Genomic DNA, 19,705 nt, shown 5'->3' on the forward strand with positions numbered 1-19,705 from the left:
AAGCATTGTGTAAAGGGAGCGCTCCAGTTCACTTCCATTCTATTGTTCAGTTAAGGAAGAATGCCCATCCTTAATAGTGTTGTATGATGAGGAAGAGAGAGAACTGGCGCACAGTGAAACTCCTTATAAAGTGTATATTTGATACACGAAACGCGTAGGAGGGCGTCTACCTCTGTTTTTTTTTTATGGACCAATAAAGGATTCTTTTTATTCTACTTTTTGGGGACCCACTCCTTTGGCTCTGCACCAGTTCTCTCACTTCCTCATCATACCAGCAATTACACTTGGCTGCACGCCAACCAGGACATTTGGATTGGGGCATATATATTTTAGTACTGACTTTATTTATGCATTGTGGTATGCTGTGAGTCCAGGGACCATCCCAATGAGGATCTGACAGGGGTCATCACCACCAGCCTTATCTTCAGGGATCATTTGGCCCTTCAGGGGACTTTACACCATTATACACCTCACTAGCCCCAATCCCAACATCTTCCTGAATCATTTCACAATTTGAATGACATGGATCCAGCGCTGGAGCGCATTAATCACTAACTACTCTTCTTAATAGTGTTGTAGACGGTAACATAGTGCTGTGCAGTGCATTTTTTAGTCTATATATGTTCCTGAAAGCTGTGCTAAGATCTGGTATGATAGGAACCAATGGTGGATCTAGATTTTTCTTTTTTGATTTCTTTTTCTTATTCCTCCCTATCTGACTATCAAGAAATATGTTAAAGCGAGGGTAAGCATTGGGACTTGCATGAGCTTTTTTTTTTTTTTTACATTGTTGGTGATGTTTGTTGGTTCAGATGTGATTGTCTTGTACGTACAGTGACTCTGTTACCTCTTGAGTAAGATTTTGTATTCATCCCATCACACACTAATGATATGGTATTGCACTTTTGAAAAGTTTTTTTTCTTTTAGTTTTAATTGGTAATATCTATTGTTGCGCAACAGGCAAGTTCTTACCCTTTTTACAAGCCAATAGTAGGGGCGGATTAATTGTGGTAGTGGCTGCATATTCATTTCTGTAATGCTTGAAATCTACAATCACTTTAGGAAGCTGAATGTTGAGCTTCACTACTGTAGGCAGTTGTCAGAGAGGCATTAAGTTTGTTGCATTCCTCTGCTTTAAAGTGGACACCGCTTGTTTAATCCTATATACTGTTGAAACCACAGAAATGTACTTGATATGACCGTCAGCATGATCTCTACGCCAAAGCAGATTGACAGGATGTTGAATAATAAATATTTTATTTTCCAGAGCATATTAAATCAGAGCATTAAATTGCTACAAAGGACGGCGTTTGATATTGAGGTGGGTATTCAAAATTTGGTTTCTGAATATTGTCAGTGAAGAAATTCTTTCTGATTTTAATTATCAGTAATTGTATAATTCGATGTTGGTATTCTTGATTAATTATATATTTCATGTGTTAAAAGCCATAAGAGCCTGCAACACACAATGCAAATTCCTCTGCATACTGTCTTTTTTAACGCAGACCTCCTTGTCACAAAGGAATGAAATAACATTCGTATTTAATCATAACCCTGCATTACTTAATACTGTGCAAAAACATATTTCCCTATTAAGACCTCAAACTATCTAATAGAGCATATTCTCATGTTGTGTTTCAGGGGAAAGTAACAGATGTAATTACGTCTATTGATGCTGCTCAGATGCTAATCAACAAAAATGCTTCCTTGGTTATAAAACAGGTACAACATTCAAAACATCTGACCAGCACTTCTGTTTACTGTATTTATTTCACAGACTTATATTTGGTACTCTCTTGTTTCAGGAGTCCAGAAAGTTCATGGATACAGTCATTGGCTATTTTGTTCACTATGTTCAGTGGGTGAAGGATTCTGTAAGTCATTGTAACCATCACATTGATAAAGTTCACGCGATGGTGCAAACAATTAGGACGAGTCATTGACATTTAGCGTATTTTCCTCCTAAAACTCCATGTTTACGTTTTCTTATAGTTCCTTAACTGCTAACAACTTTTTAGCTTTTTAAATGAAACACCGTTTAATTTTTAAACACTTGTGCAGGGGCAGAATATAAGAAGGAAATAAAATAAATTAAATAAAAACAGAGAAGAAAAGCAAGAGAAAAAGATAAAGAAATCTAATTTGAAGGCTGTAATCGTGGGTGTTGCTTTAGGCCCTTCCCTGAATCACTTTAAATATCCTAATACTCCCATCTCTCATTTGCCCTTCCCCGTCCTCCATTTCCAACATTCTCTAGAGTAGAGACAGCCAACTCCAGTCCTCAAAAGCCACCCACAGGTTTTAAGGCTATCCTTGCTTCAGCACAGGTGGCTCAGTCATTGACTGACTAGTGCTGAAGCAGTGATAGCTATAAACCTGACCTGTTGGTGGCCCTTGAGGACTGGAGTTGGCCATCCCTAATTTAGACCTAGGGTGGACCCTCTTTCAGGCCAACCCACACATGACCAGGCCAATGTCAATGCCCATTCCAACTCTTCTCATTCCACCTCAGACAACGGTAGGCTGCATAAACCACATGAATAAACGCATGTTTCTAGGTAGAAATATTTGAAAGACCGTTAACATTGGACTGTGTGGAGACAAAGGGGTCAGGAAGGGATAGGTAGATTTGGCTGAAATTCAGAGGCGAAATTTATAGCCAAACAAATGTATGCTTTTGCCAAGGAAAGTGCAGCACATAAGGTGTGATTGGACAGTGGAAGGTAGATCTGACGTGTCGGGACTTGTTTAGACATAAACCAAGGCTACAGGAGTTATTATATCGATCTATAAAGAATGGTGTTCGGTGTCATCCGAATATATCGAATTTCTCTGCTCTATGAAAATCGCTGTCATCCAAACCTGACCTATGAATTCCTTTCAAATGTGTTCAAAAGCATACGTACTAAAATATTCGTGCCGGAGGTTTCCTGGAAGACAAATGCACGTTTCCATTGTACAGAAATGACAAGTGTAACTGTGTTGCATTCTGGGGTATTTAGTAGTCAAAAGTAAATATGCACATGGTGTTTCCACCAAACAAAGCAACTCCTTTCTCTGTGATACCAAGTGCACATTCATACTCCTTCTTGGCCTTTTGGTTTGTTTAATGAATGAATCATGCCCATCATTGGTCTCTACAGCAGGGGTGGCCAACTCCTGTCCTCAAGAGGCACCAGCAGGTCAGGTTTTCAGGATATCCCTGCTTCAGCACAGGTGGCACAATCAGTGGCTCAGTCAAACACTGAGCCACTGACTGTGCCACCTGTGCTGAAGCAGGGATATCCTGAAAACCTGGCCTGTTGGTGGCTCTTGAGGATCGGAGTTGGCCGCCCCTGCTGTACAGCACGCAGTATAAAGTCATGTCAAACAGTAGAAGCTCTGCTCTCCCGTTCCTTACTCCATGTTGCGGTAATAATATTCATTTATAATCTTTCCTGCAAGAAGGCGCTTAAAAAAAAAAAAAAAAGATCGCGAAAAAGTGCACATTGTTTTAAGTAGGTTTATATGTGACTAGGATTGTTTTAGGTGATGTGCAAAAGTCCAAAGTGTCATGATATTAATCCAGTTCTAGATTTGCTTATTTATAACACATCAAAGTAGACAAAATGTTGTGAATTAGTCAAATACCATCCCTTTAACTTCCCATTTAATTAAAAATAAACCTTCTCCAACTTCTGCTGTAAATATACTCTTATTATTATTAATATTAATAATATTATTATGCTTGTGCCGCTAATCAACAATTGAAACAATGTACAGAACAGTTACATGTAGGCAGTGTGGAAACAAACAAAAAAGTTAATTCTGCCGTTACGGGATGGTCCCCACAATAATCTGTCCTTAATTACAATTATTTTAATATCTAATTGCACATTAAGTCCCTTATATGAAACAACTAATGTATAGTCACAAGTAATGCATAATGATGGGGAAGTCACTGGCAAGTATAGGTTTCCTGTGTTGTTATCAATATTGTATATGATTTGACAATGAAAGGAACCTTTGCAGCTTCCTGACGTGGAATCTTAGCTCGGTCGTATCTTAACGTTGGAATTTGAAGAATAGCCCCTGGCACGTTCAGTGTCACCTGCATATTCCTTACGGAAATCACCGACAGCCATGCACAATAAGCCCAGTACAATGACAAAGATACGAATGTCAAACAAATACGTTCAGATCACAGGAACTATATATTTTTTATAAAATGGATGGTATTCTGCCACCAGCAAAATGTAATGTATGTACTTTAATGTGTTTTTATCTGTCTTTCAGATGGCCTTGGATGTGGCAGGATGCAAGCCAATCGCAAATGTGATAGACACTGCAGTAGATGTATTCTTGTGCAGCTATGTAATAAATTCAGTGGTAAGAAATATTCTCTTCTAGGGCTGTGAAATATGGCAGGCATAAGGTGACGCACTGTGAGTGCTCGTTTGCATGTCATTACCCAGAATCCCTGGCTGCAGTGGAAGCATTGTATGCTAAGAGATAATGGGGAAAAGCCGGGTTGCAGACATGTCTGAAACATGTGAATGTGCTCAAAAGTGGTATTTCTATTTGCTCTTCTGAAGTTTAACTCTGAAACTAAACTTGTTGAACAGTGAACTGTGTTACCAGGCTGGAGGTCTCGATTAACTGTTATTTCTGATCAAAAGTATTTGGTTGTATGTATAAATTGCAATTTCTTGTCAAGCCCTGTGTGCTTAAGAGTAGCAGGTGTGTGGGAAACAGTTTTTTGCAACGGGCTGTGTAAAATATTAAAGATATGTTCTTTCTTCCTAGAACTCTTTTTGGTTTGGCTTGGGAGCTGCTACAGTATTTTTAATTCCAGCCATCATTTTTGCTATTAAATTATCAAAATTCTATCGCAGAATGGACACGGAAGATGTTTATGATGAGTAAGTACATACAGATGGGTAAATATACAAGTAGTATTATTATTCTGTAGTGCACTGACAGGATAGCAGTGCGCTTAATAGAATGTACAGGCCCAGTCTGCTTTAGACCCAGTTTGCTTCCTAGCTTTTGGTGCAAAGGAAGATGAGGGCTGAAGGAGCGGCTCAGTTTTAAAGACACTGACTGGCACTGAGAGGGGAGCCTGGTTCAATTCCCGGTGTTGGCTCCTTGTGACCTTGGGCAAGTCACTTTATCTCCCTGTGCCCCAGGCACCAAAAAACATAGATTGTAAGCTCTGTGGGGCAGGGAGTGTGCCTGCAAAATGTCTCTGTAAAGCGCTACGTAAAATTAGCAGCGCTATACAAGAACATAGAAAAAAGGAATGTGTAATATATAGACGCCTGTTGGTAAAGGCTATAAATCTCAAACCAGTTGGAAGACCAGGAATTGGTTCCAGACGATGAAGTGGTGCTTAAATAGAAAAAGAAACACAATACATAGCGTAATACTGTATGATACTAGGACAAACAACATATAATACAAACAACATATATGACAATCTAACAGCTAAGAGATCAACAGGTGAAAACGTATATTAAAAACATTTAATAAAACATGGGACATATAAAACAAAAATAGTTAAGAACAATGGAAGGCCAGATCGTCACACTGCAGCAGCGGGTAGAATGCCCACTCACCAGATGGTTGATTAAAACACGCGGTGGATAATTTGGAGAGTATCCCCTCTCTGCTGCACAAACAGCCACTGCTCCCGGTCGTCTCTGTCAGTGGAGAGCTGCACACGGCCGCCGGCGTGTGTGTGTGTGGTCTCTCTCTGCGCTCTGAGAAGGACGTGCTGATGTGCCCGGTTTAGCCACAGCAGATTCACTTATTACTCGTCACAGAGCTTCGACTGGGATCAGCTGATTCGCCACCGGCTCCGGAAGGATAGAATGAAAATATATTGCTGCAGTATAAGTCTCAAATAGCCACCCTACGCGTTTCGAAAGCGTACTGCTTTCTTCCTCAGGGGTTATAGAAATCAAGTCCACAAATGTCCGCTATATAGGAGTCCATTAATTAATAAATTCATTACACCTGATAGTTCGTGCACATGCGCAGTGATCGGTCTGAACATTCAGTGATCCTGCTGCAATATTGAATTCATGCGCAGTACTAGATTGTGTTACTGTTAGTAGCGATCTCTGCTGGAATACATACTTACAAAACATAGCTACACTAAAACAAAACGAATACTAAAGAAAGAAGATTGAAAATAGATAATACAAGACATACCATGTGTGTAGTGAAAAGTAATAGTGTAATAATACCACTAGTAGTGTTTGTAATATAATCTATAGGGAGTGAAAACCTAGGAATTATTATATATATAATCGTGTATCGAATATGAACTTAATTAATTATATATGACCTTCAAAACTAATTACTAATACATGTGTTAAGTGAGTGAATTACTTTAAATATATACTAAAATGTAATGGTGTATAATACTACATATGGTGAAATTAAATGGTGTGTATAATCATGAATTACTATCATGTGTGGACATATATTATGTATAACAATAAAACATACAGTATAACATTTAATGACATTGTAAAATCAATGAATTATTTATATAAAATTTTTTTTTTATTGCACACACTTTTAAACAGTTATTCAAAGAACAATATGGATAAAGTACGAAATTTATCAATTGACCAGAAATGCCTTTAAATCAAAGTCCACGTTGAGGCCTAGTGGGGATAGAGTGCGGAGTTCATAAATCCTAAAAGGATTCTCTCCTTCCCAGTAGGCTCACAACGTTACCTCCTCCTCTCCAATTGGGTGTAATGGTTTCTATCGCAATGCACTTTAATCCTATGGGGTTTTTGCCATGCACTTGAAGAAAATGATGCGATACATTATGTGTTATTAAACCTTTTTTTATATTATATACAGTATGTGTTCGTATAGACGTCTTTTCACTGATCTGGTAGTCATACCCACATACTGCAGACCACAAGGACATTCAAGCAAATAAATTACATAAGAACTATTACATGTGATATGATTTTTAATGGTGTAATTTTTTGAAGTGTTATTAGATGTAAAATTAGTATTTTTTGTGCTATATTTGCACGCTGTGCATCTGTTACACGGAAAATAACCTTTATTTGTGATGATATTACGTTGAATCGGTTGTAGTGATGGACAGCTCGGAGCTAACTTCTGACCTATATCTGGTAAATGTAATCCGTGGATATTCTGGCAGTATACCCTCTAGTTCTTTGTCTTTTTTAAGAATTGGCCAGTGTTTTTTAAAAATTCTCCGTATGTCGGGGGCCATTTGGTTGTATTGGGTTATAAAAGCCAGATTACCAGTTTTATTGATATTTTTATTTTCATATTTCGGAAGACTAGATCTCTCCATCGCTGCAACTTCAGTTATTATACTGTCTAGATCTTGGGTGGAATATTTCCTTTCTATAAATTTTTGCTTAAGATCTTACGCTTGTGTGTGGCATGTTTCTACATTAGAGCTGTTTCTTTTTAGTCTGATAAATTTGGGTATATTTTTAACCCATGAAGGGTTATGGTGACTGTGTGCATGTAGGTAGTTGTTTGATTGTACAGGTTTAAAATATGTGCTTGTATGTATACAGTTATCACGTGCTGAAACGGATTACATTTACCAGAGCACCAGATATAGGTCAGAAGTTAGCTCCGAGCTGTCCATCACTACAACCGATTCAACGTAATATCATCACAAATAAAGGTTATTTTCCGTGTAACAGATGCACAGCGTGCAAATATAGCACAAAAAAGACTAATTTTTCATCTAATAACACTTCAAAAAATTACACCATTAAAAATCATATCACATGTAATAGTTCTTATGTAATTTATTTGCTTGAATGTCCTTGTGGTCTGCAGTATGTGGGTATGACTACCAGATCAGTGAAAAGACGTCTATACGAACACATACATAATATAAAAAAAGGTTTAATAACACATAATGTATCGCATCATTTTCTTCAAGTGCATGGCAAAAACCCCATAGGATTAAAGTGCATTGCGATAGAAACCATTACACCCAATTGGAGAGGAGGAGGTAACGTTGTGAGCCTACTGGGGAGGAGAGAATCCTTTTGGATTTATGAACTCCGCACTCTATCCCCACTAGGCCTCAACGTGGACTTTGATTTAAAGGCATTTCTGGTCAATTGATAAATTTCGTACTTTATCCATATTGTTCTTTGAATAACTGTTTAAAAGTGTGTGCAATAAAAAAAAAATTTAATATAAATAATTCCTTGATTTTACAATTACATGTCATTAAATGTTATACTGTATGTTTTATTGTTATACATAATATATGTCCACACATGATAGTAATTCATGATTATACACACCATTTAATTTCACCATATGTAGTATTATACACCATTACATTTTAGTATATATTAAAAGTAATGTCACTCACTTAACACATGTATTAGTAATTAGTTTTGAAGGTCATATATAATTAATTAAGTTCATATTCGATACACGATTATATATATAATAATTCCTAGGTTTTCACTCCCTATAGATTATATTACAAACATTACTAGTGGTATTATTACACTATTACTTTTCACTACACACATGGTATCACTTGTATTATCTATTTTCAATCTTCTTTCTTTAGTATTCGTTTTGTTTTAGTGTAGCTATGTTTTGTAAGTATGTATTCCAGCAGAGATCGCTACTAACAGTAACACAATCTAGTACTGCGCATGAATTCAATATTGCAGCAGGATCACTGAATGTTCAGATCGATCACTGCGCATGTGCACGAACTATCAGGTGTAATGAATTTATTAATTAATGGACTCCTATATAGCAGACATTTGTGGACTTGATTTCTATAACCCCTGAGGAAGAAAGCAGTACGCTTTCGAAATGCGTAGAGCGGCTATTTGAGACTTATACTGCAGCAATATATTTTCATTCTATCCTTCCGGAGCCGGTGGCGAATCAGCTGATCCCAGTCGAAGCTCTGTGACGAGCAATAAGTGAATCTGCTGTGGCTAAACCAGGCACATCAGCACGTCCTTCTCAGAGCGCAGAGAGAGACCACACACACACACGCCGGCGGGCGTGTGCAGCTCTCCACTGACAGAGACAACCGGGAGCAGTGGCTGTTTGTGCAGCAGAGGGGATACTCTCCGAATTATCCACCGCGTGTTTTAATCAACCATCTGGTGAGTGGGCATTCTACCCGCTGCTGTAGTGTGACGATCTGGCCTTCCATTGTTCTTAACTATTTTTGTTTTATATGTCCCATGTTTAAAACATGCTATTATTATTATTATAAGGTCATTGGAGAAGATCACTGGGCCTCATCCTTGTTTTTACTCTGCACTAGCTACAGCATTTTAGCAGTAGATCTTTCCAGTTAATGTCATACATGGTCTTTTATTAAAAAACAAAACAATCTAAAAGCATTATTAAAAATGTTGTTTATGTTAAAAGTGAATCTGCAACTTTTAGTGCCATTTACAAATTCTGTTTGCAGATTCAATAGATTTTTACACTTGGGCCTGAAGTTTCGGTGGCTCTCTTAGTCCCCGGAGAGGAAAGAAATGCTTTAATGTACCCAGACACTTACTTATTATCAACCAGTTTTGAAAGCTCATTGTGCTTGAAACTTCTGTATGTACAGTAGTGCTGAGCATCCCGGCAGTGACAAGTGTGTGTGAGTATATATATATCTATATATATATATATAGATATTATATATATATCTATATATATCTATAGATATATATAGATATATATATAGAGAGAGAGAGAGAGAGAATATAAAAATAAAGAAAAAAAAATATATATATATATATAAACAACAATGTATAAATCTAAAAAAATGTATATATAAACAACAATGTATAAATCTAAAAAAATGTATAACGTGCCAACAATAGTGATAACATATATGACAAACAGGAAAAAAGAAAAACAAAAATGTAGTAAGTCCAACCCTTAGTGCAAGTCCAGAAAAAATCAAATTAGGAACAAGATGATAGCCAGGGATCCAAAGCTGCTCTCAGAAGGAATAACCAATTCCAGCAGAAATCTATAGAAAGAGAAGAACAGAGAGCGCACGTCCCATAGTGTAAAAAAGTACATCTAATATTAAAAAGAGGACAAGGGGATTAAGGACACTCACAAAAGTAAAAGAATTTTAAGCAGTTTGTGATATAATCACCACCAACAGGGCAACACCGTCCTGGAACACATCCGTGGATCGATTTCCAATCCGTTCACCTCCAGCAGTTTTAGATGAATGAAAACGCCGTGCCTCTGCTTGTAATGCGATTTCAAGTTGTCAGCCTCAGTTCAGCTCCATGCGCTCTCCGGCCGTAAAGTGCGCACTTGCGTGATGACGTAGTGTCGTGGTGACGTACCCTGACGCGTTTCGTCACTACAGTGACTTTTTCAAAGGGAGTACTAACATGGTGGAGGACTCGGTCTTTATAGGCACACCCACAGAGAGGGGAGTGGTCAAAGGAGCAACCAGAGGCCAATCGTCAGTGCCTATACAGAAAAGCTAAGACACCGGTGATTAGCCAATAGAAACGCCCGTAACCGTCCCTGTATATACTATACAATGCTGCACAAATTACAGTATATTAATAGGCATATAAACCGCAAGAGAATAATAATTAAAATCCTATTTCAAATAAACAAACTAATTCACAAATAAAGATAGAAATATAAAAAAATGAATAATAAATAATAATTGCGACACACAATAATAAAATACTTAACAGATATGTGTGCATGTACATGCGAATGGACACATATAGTCATGTCCCACACATACATATACACAAACAATGAAGGACCCTCAATTATAATATTTATAATCAAAAAATCATAATAAAAATTATATAATTGTAGCCATGCTGTAAAATGGACTGCAGTTTCCTCTCCTGCTGGCAGTAAGGCCTGGTAAGTTATAGGGATGCCAGCAGTAATCATGGAGGTTTGCCCTCACACCCTGGTGAGGTGCCCTATGTGTGGATGGGAGTGGTTACATACTCTGAGTCCACCATTAGTGACATCAGAGATGTGCCTGCCCCCTGAGAGATATAAGGCACAGCACTGCTCAAAGTTAGTGTGTTGAAGTAAGGAGCAGGTCTGCGTTGAGACCTGGGGATAGAGGCCCGCTAGTGCTGTAACTAGTGGCCCCATTCTATATCAATCAGCATCAAGCTATCAATGGCATACTGTGTCCAGGGACCTGGCACAGGGGTGATCTCCCTGAGGGGAGAGGGGATCCCACTCCATTGGGAGGGTGTACCTTTGAAGGGATCACACACCGAGATGTACGGCTGAGTCAATCACTGCGAGGGGCAGCTAGCCCATACCGCAACTACAATAAAGATGCTCAAGTTAAACAAATCCTTGCTGTGTGGGTGTGAAGTTCTTGCACAGGAGGAGGCACCCCAGAGGAGTTCCTCATCAGTCACATCTTCCTGCGGACGCAGAGATCCTGATGAGGTGGAGGCGCTGCACTGGATATAGGTAGGACTCGCACACACTACCTCAGCTGCCTGTCTGGGTTGGCATTCCCCACACAACATCATGCGGGAGACTCAGGAGTCCTGTTGCCAACAGGTGCACCACCAGACACGACCATGTAATGGGGACTGGTTAGACCACAGGGGCCAATGTGAGATTGGGTGGGTCAGGCCAGGCCAGAAAATCCGTTACATAATAATAAATAATAAATGTAAAAACATGTCCATATGTATGTATAAATACACATACTGTTGCCCTGTTGGTGGTGATTATATCACAAACTGCTTAAAATTCTTTTACTTTTGTGAGTGTCCTTAATCCCCTTGTCATCTTTTTAATATTAAATGTACTTTTTTACACTATGGGACGTGTGCTCTCTCTCTCTCTCTCTCTCTCTCTCTCTCTAAATATATATATCTATATCTATATCTATATGTAGGTAGATATAATCATAACGCGTGTATGTATATATATTATACACACCCACATCAGTATGTATGTATGTATGTATGTCTTTATTTGTATAGCGCCATAAAATGTACATAGCGCTTCACAGTAGTAATACATGTCATATAAATAACAAATATAAATAACAGATCATGGGAATAAGTGCTTCAGACATACTGTAAAAGTAACATTAAGGAAGGAGTCCCTGCTCCGAGGAGCTTACAATCTACATCAGTGGATAAATAGCATTATCATTTGTATATGGAGAAAGCTACGTGTACGTGTCCTAACTAGACTTTCCTTTCCTTTCTCGTCTACAGTATTTCTGTCTCAGGGACATGGCACGTTACTTTATGATAACTGTTTTTACCATTTGCTCTTGTTTTCATACCTATTTGTTTAGCATGTTGATTTTAGATTGATGCTCTTTCCAAACTACAGTAACTCTTTGTCCTTGACCTTTTAATTCCCTTCTATCATTTGTATTTCACTGGAGCACAACACGTGTAAAAAAAGTCTCATTGCTGCTGTGGGAACTCTGTGCATCCTTCCCAGGGTGCACCTGGCCCTTCTGGTACCAACGGGGATACACACATTCCATAGCTTACACGCCATGCAACACTATCTCAGCAATGCTTGATTATTCCAGTATTTGAATGCCAAAACGGAGGCTCATTCTCTAGTATATCAAAGTAATTTAACATTTTTTTTGTATCTTAGTGTTGAAACTGTTTCCTTGAAAAAGTAAGACTTTTTTTTTTTTTTTTAATCTGTTATTTCTTAGTATTTCTATATTACTGGTGGAGGGATTATATTGTAATTAAAAAATATATATATATTTTTTTTGTAACAAGTGTCAACTGGTGCTTATTTGAAAAACAATATAATACATTACGACGGCACAATACTTTTTCAATAACATGCACGCTTTTAGATTATTACATACAATTAAGTACCCATTTGTATTTTCAACCGAGTATTAGTGCTGTTGGTGCATGACACTTTTAAAAACGACTAAAATGCAACATTGTGATTGTATTTGTTGTCGCAAAAAATATTCTTAAAATATCAACTTTTTTACGTCCTTTTTTTTTTTATTTTTTTTTTTTTAAATTCCCAGCTTTCCGTTGTAACCATTTTGTAAATGCTTTTTGTTCCATTATACACACTTTATTTTTTATTTTTTTTTACATTTAATTGTTTTGTTACAGTTTGGAAAATGGTAATAATGGTTATCATAATGAGTATTTATATGGTATTACCAATCCTGTTATGACCAGGTAAAGCAAGTCTAAAAGTGCATGCTTCATAATACGTTTCTGTGATAGAATATAGAAACCTTTATTCAATGCATGATTTCTGTCGCTTGCATGATTTTCTCATTTATATACTACAGTGGCATTCGTTATTATGAGCATTATCTATTTTAGTGTCCTTAGCCTCTCATTTATGTCTCCCTTCGCCTTGTGTTGTAATTTACCTGTTGCACTATTTCCCTATTGTTTGAATTTATTTAACTTGTATTGTAATTTTGTAAAGCCCGGCGTACGTTAATGGCGCTATGTAGATAAAATCATACATATATCAATGGAAAATGACGATGACATTTGCCACTTATTAATTGGAAGTGAACATTTAAAGGCCTCAGTCCAACTTCCTTAGTCCAAAGTAGATCTCTTTCATTATTAACCACCTTCTCACCTTGTTTATATATACTTAATTGTGATATCCATTCTAGTTTGATGTACTGCAATATTTCAAATGCTAAAGAAAATCATACAAATGATGGATACGGTGTTAATAAGTGAGAAGTGCTTCTTCTTGCTCTTCCAACTTCTCTTTGTAAGTGGGACTGAGGCTTTACTCTAATGCATGTGTTAGTTCATTATATGTTTAGCATGATTTTGGTAAATTAAAGAGCTTACAAATACTTGTAGGTACTATTTGTTTGTGTAAGCAAAGCTTTTGGTATTGTGTTCTGAACAAGATTTTAAAAAAATTCAGCCTCTTTCTTCTAACCCCCTCCCCCCCGCCAAAAAAAATAACTTTGCCATGATATTTTGAAACCCCTTTGGCACAAGGGTGTGGGCCAACTCTATGGCTAGTGGTATATAACCATTTGGCCCTTGGCCTGCGGTTTCTCACGGATCTGGAATGCTGGCATCTTATTCACGTCCTGGAAATAGAGGTTGGAATATAGAAGGTGCACTGCACAGACCCACACTCCCTTTTTAAGCCCCCACTAAAATAAAATTAAATGGGAAAAGGCAATTAATTGTATGAGTGACTCAATCAGTAAAATGTATGTTGCACCATCTTATTGCACCATCTTATATCACAGACTTTGCATTGCTTTCTCCATCTCAGGAGCTGCTGCTAGGTGGATTTCTTGAGTTATGACGGCTGTGATAGTACCAGGGGCACATTTCAATGTAATTGTTACCACAAAATACTATACAACATTATTCTATTTAATGTCCTGACAATTTCAAGTTAGAAGCAATAACACAGGGTTATGTCACTTTTTTCTTTTGAAGGGACAGTGTAGTAGATGGCTGTTTTTTTTTCTCAGCTCCATTAACCTCAATGGGGGAGACTGGTTACTATCGGATATTCTCCTCACTTAGATCCACAATATTTCATACAGTCAGATGTGACATCCAAAAAGCTCGTTGATACAGTTGGTCTCTAGGCCAGGGGACCGCAAACTTTTGATGCTGCGCCCCCCTGCCTGGCCACCCCCGGTCTCGCGCCCCCTCTCCTACCTGGCAGCAGCCTCAAATGATGCTCTGGGGTCACGTGACGTCATTTGACGCCAGTGGGGTCACGTCACATGACCCTGCGGCGTCATTTGACGTTGCGTTGCCATGGAGATGCGTCTGAATCCTGTTAAGTGTTAGTGTTGCTGAGGCCTAACGCGATCCCCCGGCATTAATTTAAATGCCTTGGGGAGGAGCGCGGGACCACTGCAACAGACCGCGCCCCCCCCCCCCCCCCCCAGACACATCTCCCGCCCCCCTCGGGTGGCGCGCCCCCCCAGTTTGCGCACCGCTGTTCTAGGCTATAGACATCATTTTTAGGTAATGTTTTATTGCAAAATATAAAAAATTGTTTGGTGCCAAGAGCTATAAAGACACAAGAAATGTGAAAAAAATTCCACAAAAAGGACCCTTAATTAATATAATCTTGACGTAGGATATGATGGTAGAAAACACTTTTGCCTGGAAAACCTCACCATGCACAGATGTAAAGGTATCACAAAGTTCAATCCAAAATAGGCAACATGTAGATTAATTCCCACTATATCTTCAGTGAATGAATTAAATAAAGATAATGTATCAAATAAAGGACTCACATGTAAGTGCAGCATCCTGTCGCAGATCCAACGATCCTTCGGTCCTGTGTGTGCTTGCGTATAGAAATTTAGATAATTAACAGCAGAAGAATAAAAGGGAGCATTATCACTGGAACTTGGAAAAAAAACTGAGTGCATATGCCTTAAAAATAAGTAATTTAATGGTCATAGAAACAAACAAAGCGAGGTGTCGCCCCACCAACGCGTTTCGTGCAAGAAGCACTTCCTCAAGGCATATGCACTTTCAGTCTTTTTTCCAAGTACCAGTGCAGGTGCTCTGTTTTTTTTAATTCTGCTGTTACTTATGTTTTATTGCAACTTGGAATCCATGACAAGATGACCCGTGTAACTTGTATAACCCGGTGACTGATTACATATCCTGCTATTGCAGATGTTATTGGGAATAACATATACAGGAGTGTGTCTACTGTAAAGCTAACATGGTATATTATCCTCAATATTAAATATAATAAACATATACATACCATATTTATATTCAGTAAATCAGTATAGATTGAATAGACTTACAATTAGAATAAGAGCCACTATTTTGAAATGATGTTGGTTACGCTTTTTGGCTCATTGTTATGAGCCTGACAGCATAAACATGATGGTAACTCTTTGTTCTGGTGATGACTCCAAAACACACAGTATCTAAAGAAAGAACAGCAGTGCGTGTCTGCTTATGGCAATGCTGAATTTAATTTTGTCGCATTGTCATCTGGACCCATTATGGGGCCCTAATTACACAGTTGTGTTTTTTATCACACCAGAATTTTATAACACGCATGTTCCATTGCTAATGTACAAAACATAATAAAGCCTTCTGTTTTATTAAATTGAGCAATAAGATGCAGTTGCATTATTTCAACATGCAGCATTGGTTTAATGTGATATCGTTGAAATATATAACTATTTGTTTTTTTAATGTTGCCATTTCCATGCTTTTCTAAATCAAACAGCTAGCTAATAGCAGGGAAAATTCGCAACTTTTGTTAGCTGTTAAAGAAGCACAGATGCATGAAGCTTTTGTTTACAATAACACTATTCTGGCTTTCCCCACATAAATAGCATGTCTTCATATGACACTCTGGGTAGATTTCCTCGAGCATCTGCCCCTCCAAGGCAAGACGATTGATGAGATATACTGTATCCAGTGGTTTGTGAGCGTGAAGGTATTATTACTGTTCACTGTCTCTTAACCTCGTCCTATTCTTCTATACTATATTCTAACTAACAACTACTATATGTCTTAATGGTTTCATTTTCTAACGGCAGTATTAACATTACAGCGTGCCTATGTATGTGCAGTATGCAGGTATCTAATAAAATGCAGTGTATGCAAAATTATTCTCAACGATCTTAAATAAACACCCCCCCTTCACTTTTGAAAGGAATCCTTCCACTCCCTTCCAGGCTCCTGCAAGCTTTCCATGTCCAATTTGACCGATATTGAAAGTGAGCTTCATGTGAATACCTTATTTTTTTCCTAGCAGTTTTTGTACTTCATTTGTTTTATTTAGAAAGACCAGAAGCCTGCAGGTGGGTGTACACATGGCTTCTCTTGCTGTTTATTTTCACTTTCTGCACTCCACCAGGCAGCACAGAGCTGTATTTGCATACAGATTACAAAGGACCTTATCAGAAAAAATTGCTTATCCTAATTTTTTTATTTGTGTGATAGACTTGATGCAATAAAAGTTTTAATTTTGTTTATTTTATCTTTCCCTCTTTGGCTATGTTATTGACCTTTTAGGAGGTATCCATTAATGGGCTATTATTGCCAGAAATGTGAGAATATCTGCAAAGCGTGCATATTAGTGTGGTCCTTTTGCCCCTTCTTCTGGGTCTTTCTGTGTCCTAATATTTTCAGATAAGGTTCTGTGAGGTCTACTAATGTCACTGAGGTTACGTTCCCAGTGCGCGCGTGACGAGGTGCCTGGCAGCGCTCGTTTCCTGCATCAGCGCGACCTGATGGCCTTCAGGGAACACGTGGTGGGGGCGCGGCCATGATGTCACACGGCAAAGGCGATCGCGCATTGAGATTGTGCAGGCAGCTACTGGGGCCGCCCCCATAGATTGACGTACTTTGTATGCGCTGCGCACGCCATCACACACGCAGCCACCGGAGGATGAAGCCTAAGTGATGGAGGTTTAGCTGTAATATTAATTCAGTAAGAAGGGAAACAAGTAAAGCTAAAAACAGATGGCCTACTTATACAGTGTGTGGAAGAAATATGTATCAAAAAATAAATATGTAGTGGGAACTGTCCCTTTAAATCCCTGTTACCTGGGATTGAATAGCATGGCAGGATAGTCAGATGAAGCTGAAATTGCCGTCTGTAGATGTCACTGCCTTCAATCAGAAGTGCCGATAAGCGGGGATTTAGGTAGAGCAAAAATTGCAACCAACCGTAACACTGAAATTGTTTTAATGGAAGTAGATAAAAAAATTTTTAATGAACTTTAGTGCACTACAGTACTTTTAATTGGACACCCTTCCACGTGATTATTTATTGTGGGCGAGACTTGCCATACACATGTAGTGTGACCCTATGTTTCCTCGGATGCATGTAGAAGCGGTCTGGCAGACCATGGCTGCTGTACCCTTTTAAGAAGGGAAAAACTAGGGCGGCCAGGGATGAATATTTTCTTTTTGTAGAGTTGTCAGGGCCACCGACAGGGGCAGACAGCTGGGACTGCTGTCCCAAGCCCTTATGGTGACCCTACAGTTTATGCCCTACCCTTCCCCAGGCACCACCCCCCGCAGACCTATAGGGCCCTCCCCTTTGCTGGCCGATGTCCATCTGGAAGGGGAGATTCCTGTGGCTCTCCTTATACGGGCCTCCTATTCACCAGCAGGCCCATCCGAGGGCCCCAGATAAGCCCACATGTCTCTGTCCACTATGCTCCCTGACCCATTACCCCCTTATATGAATTAACATTACATGATAATTAATAAATCCTCTGTTTATTGACATTTCAACACCTGTTTACGTTTGTGTTAATATTTTCTAATCGGGGCAGGATTGTTGAGAATATTTCCCACACAATGTAAAGCCGTTAATATTTAACCTGATGCTCGTCTTTGGCAGAGGCTCAAGCGAAGAAATAAAACCCATTTACTACATCTAATACTAGCCTTCTATGAAGATATCACTAATTTGATATGTGGTGTCAATGGATGCACTGTATCAGGAGCTAACTGGATATGTCCGAGAAATGATACTGTTATAAATTATTTCTATAGGGTATCTGTGTCGGTTCTGTTTCAACATTGAAAGTAGTTTCATAGTTGATGATCACATTTTTATGCAGCGATGTTTATTGTTGGTTTTATGCTTTGGGCTTGTGAGATATTACAGATTTTGTTTTCCATTACTGTGGAATGGGGGAACTTTTACCACATCTCCATGTTTTTATCATCTTTTTTTTAATTATAAGACCAGCATTTCCTACCCATTAAGTCTAAGGTAGAAATAGGGCTGGAACCACTCAACGATGGGTCCCGGTGCAGGGAACCACTCCCCTCCCCCTCTGTTTTCTTGCCCCGCTCTCCCCTCCCCCGCTACGTTCTACCTGTGCAGTGGGGCAATACCTGGCGGTGGGAGCCCACCCAGGCGGCGATTTGTGGACGTCGAGCCAAACGTCTGTGTTAGGACAGCTAGGAGTGTGTTTCCACTGCCGCCGGGCAAGGACCCGCACATCCCGCTGCACAGGTAAGGCCATGGGGGAGGGAAGAGAGAGGGGGCTCCTGTAGAACTTCTGGAACGCTGTTCAGGTGGGTGGTAGTATGGGCGGATATTGATTTGATACCCTCATGTGGAATTCATAGTAACTGGATTGTATAATATAGGTCTGTGCACAAATTGGTCTCGAGTTTCCAAGCCTGCAGTGGTTATACTTTGGCAATACATACCATCGTTGCGGTCTTAAGCAAATGATAACAATTCTCATAGAGTGGTAATTACAACAAGCCTATTCAAAATAGGTTAATAATTGGTTCAACCAAGGCACCTATAGGAACTTGGAGAGCTACAAAATTACCACATCATTTTCTTAATTCTTGAAGGGCTGTTGATGGAAATTAAATTGCTACCTCTATGTATACCAGGGGTGGGGAACCTTTTTTCTGCCAAGGGCCATTTGGATATTTATAACATCATTCGAGGGCCATACAAAATAATCAACTTAAAAATTAGCCTGCTATATTTGATCAAACATTTAATTAACTCACCACTAATGTGATGGCAGGAACTGCTTCTCTTTGGGTGACTGACTGACTGACACTTGGGTGGTGGGTGACTATGACTGACTGTGGGTTGGTGTCTGTACACGCATGCACACACACACTCACGGGGAGAAATGTGCAGGGGGGGGAATGAGACTCTCAGACCCACTCTCTCAGACCCACACTCTCAAGACTCTCA

General features: G+C 39.0%; 1 protein-coding gene across 16 annotated transcripts in view; it reads left to right on the forward strand.

Annotated features, from left to right (window-relative positions):
• Positions 1–19,705, forward strand: part of PROM1 (prominin 1) — a 158,494-nt gene that overhangs the window by 130,873 nt on the left and 7,916 nt on the right. For 7 of the 16 annotated variants that reach the window (XR_012787800.1, XR_012787784.1, XR_012787790.1 and 4 more), the window contains 8 exons: positions 728–745; positions 1,269–1,322; positions 1,643–1,723; positions 1,807–1,875; positions 4,277–4,369; positions 4,787–4,902; positions 12,641–12,664; positions 16,347–16,450. Coding sequence is in view for 5 of the 16 variants with exons in the window: in XM_075569054.1 (XP_075425169.1) it covers positions 728–745; positions 1,269–1,322; positions 1,643–1,723; positions 1,807–1,875; positions 4,277–4,369; positions 4,787–4,902; positions 12,241–12,277 (468 nt within the window). In the remaining 11 variants the exon portion in view is untranslated. Of the gene's footprint in view, positions 1–727; positions 746–1,268; positions 1,323–1,642; positions 1,724–1,806; positions 1,876–4,276; positions 4,370–4,786; positions 4,907–12,240; positions 12,608–12,640; positions 12,665–16,346; positions 16,451–19,705 lie in introns of those variants that run through there. The other 9 variants (XR_012787785.1, XR_012787798.1, XR_012787791.1 and 6 more) reach the window with 6 other exon arrangements.

This window comes from Ascaphus truei, chromosome 1 (assembly GCF_040206685.1).
Source record: "Ascaphus truei isolate aAscTru1 chromosome 1, aAscTru1.hap1, whole genome shotgun sequence".
Taxonomy (NCBI): Eukaryota; Metazoa; Chordata; class Amphibia; order Anura; family Ascaphidae; genus Ascaphus; species Ascaphus truei.